Source organism: Monoraphidium neglectum, assembly GCF_000611645.1.
Source record: "Monoraphidium neglectum strain SAG 48.87 unplaced genomic scaffold scaffold02042, whole genome shotgun sequence".
Taxonomy (NCBI): domain Eukaryota; kingdom Viridiplantae; phylum Chlorophyta; class Chlorophyceae; order Sphaeropleales; family Selenastraceae; genus Monoraphidium; species Monoraphidium neglectum.
This window is the reverse complement of record NW_014011586.1, coordinates 5,152-5,631: the sequence shown is the minus strand read 5'-3', so window position 1 is coordinate 5,631 and position 480 is coordinate 5,152. Positions and strand designations below refer to the sequence as shown.

Below are 480 nucleotides of genomic sequence, written 5' to 3'. Positions count from 1 at the left end.
ATGGTGACCTGCCAGCTGCCGCATTACCTGGCGTACAGCCGCGCCGCCCGCCACGGCGTGCCCACCGCCCTCGACGCGGGTGCCACGCGCACCGGCGCGGCCGCGCGGCGCGCGCGCGCGGCGCTGCTCGCGCGAGAGCGCCTGCTGCGCGCGGCGTGGCGGAGGGCGGGCGGCGGCGGAGACGACGCGTTGTCGGGGCTCAGTGCCTGGGACCTGAAGGCTGCCGCGAAAGAGGCGGGCGGGGGCGCGGCCGCGGCAGACGTGGAGGCGGCCGTGTTTGAATTCTTCGTGTTCAAACGGTGAGCGCACGCGGCCGGTCGCGCAGGCGGAGGTGCACTCTATGCAACGGCGACGGCCGCCTGCGGGCCGGTCAAGCGCGGCGCGACTTTAGCGAGCGCAGCCGGCGGGGCTGCAGCCGCCCCCCCCCCTCCCAACCCCACCCGCGCAAACCGACCGCACCGCGCCGCGCCGCGCCACGCC

At 77.5% G+C, this 480-nt stretch overlaps 1 protein-coding gene across 1 annotated transcript in view; it reads left to right on the top strand.

Moving 5' to 3' along the window:
- MNEG_9729 (hypothetical protein) overlaps positions 1-480 on the top strand; it is a gene marked incomplete at both ends in the record, with an annotated part of 1,864 nt that continues 1,384 nt past the window's right edge. Inside the window, one exon of the mRNA XM_014041799.1 lies at positions 1-299. Within this exon, the coding sequence (XP_013897253.1) occupies positions 1-299 (299 nt within the window). The remainder of the gene's footprint in view (positions 300-480) is intronic.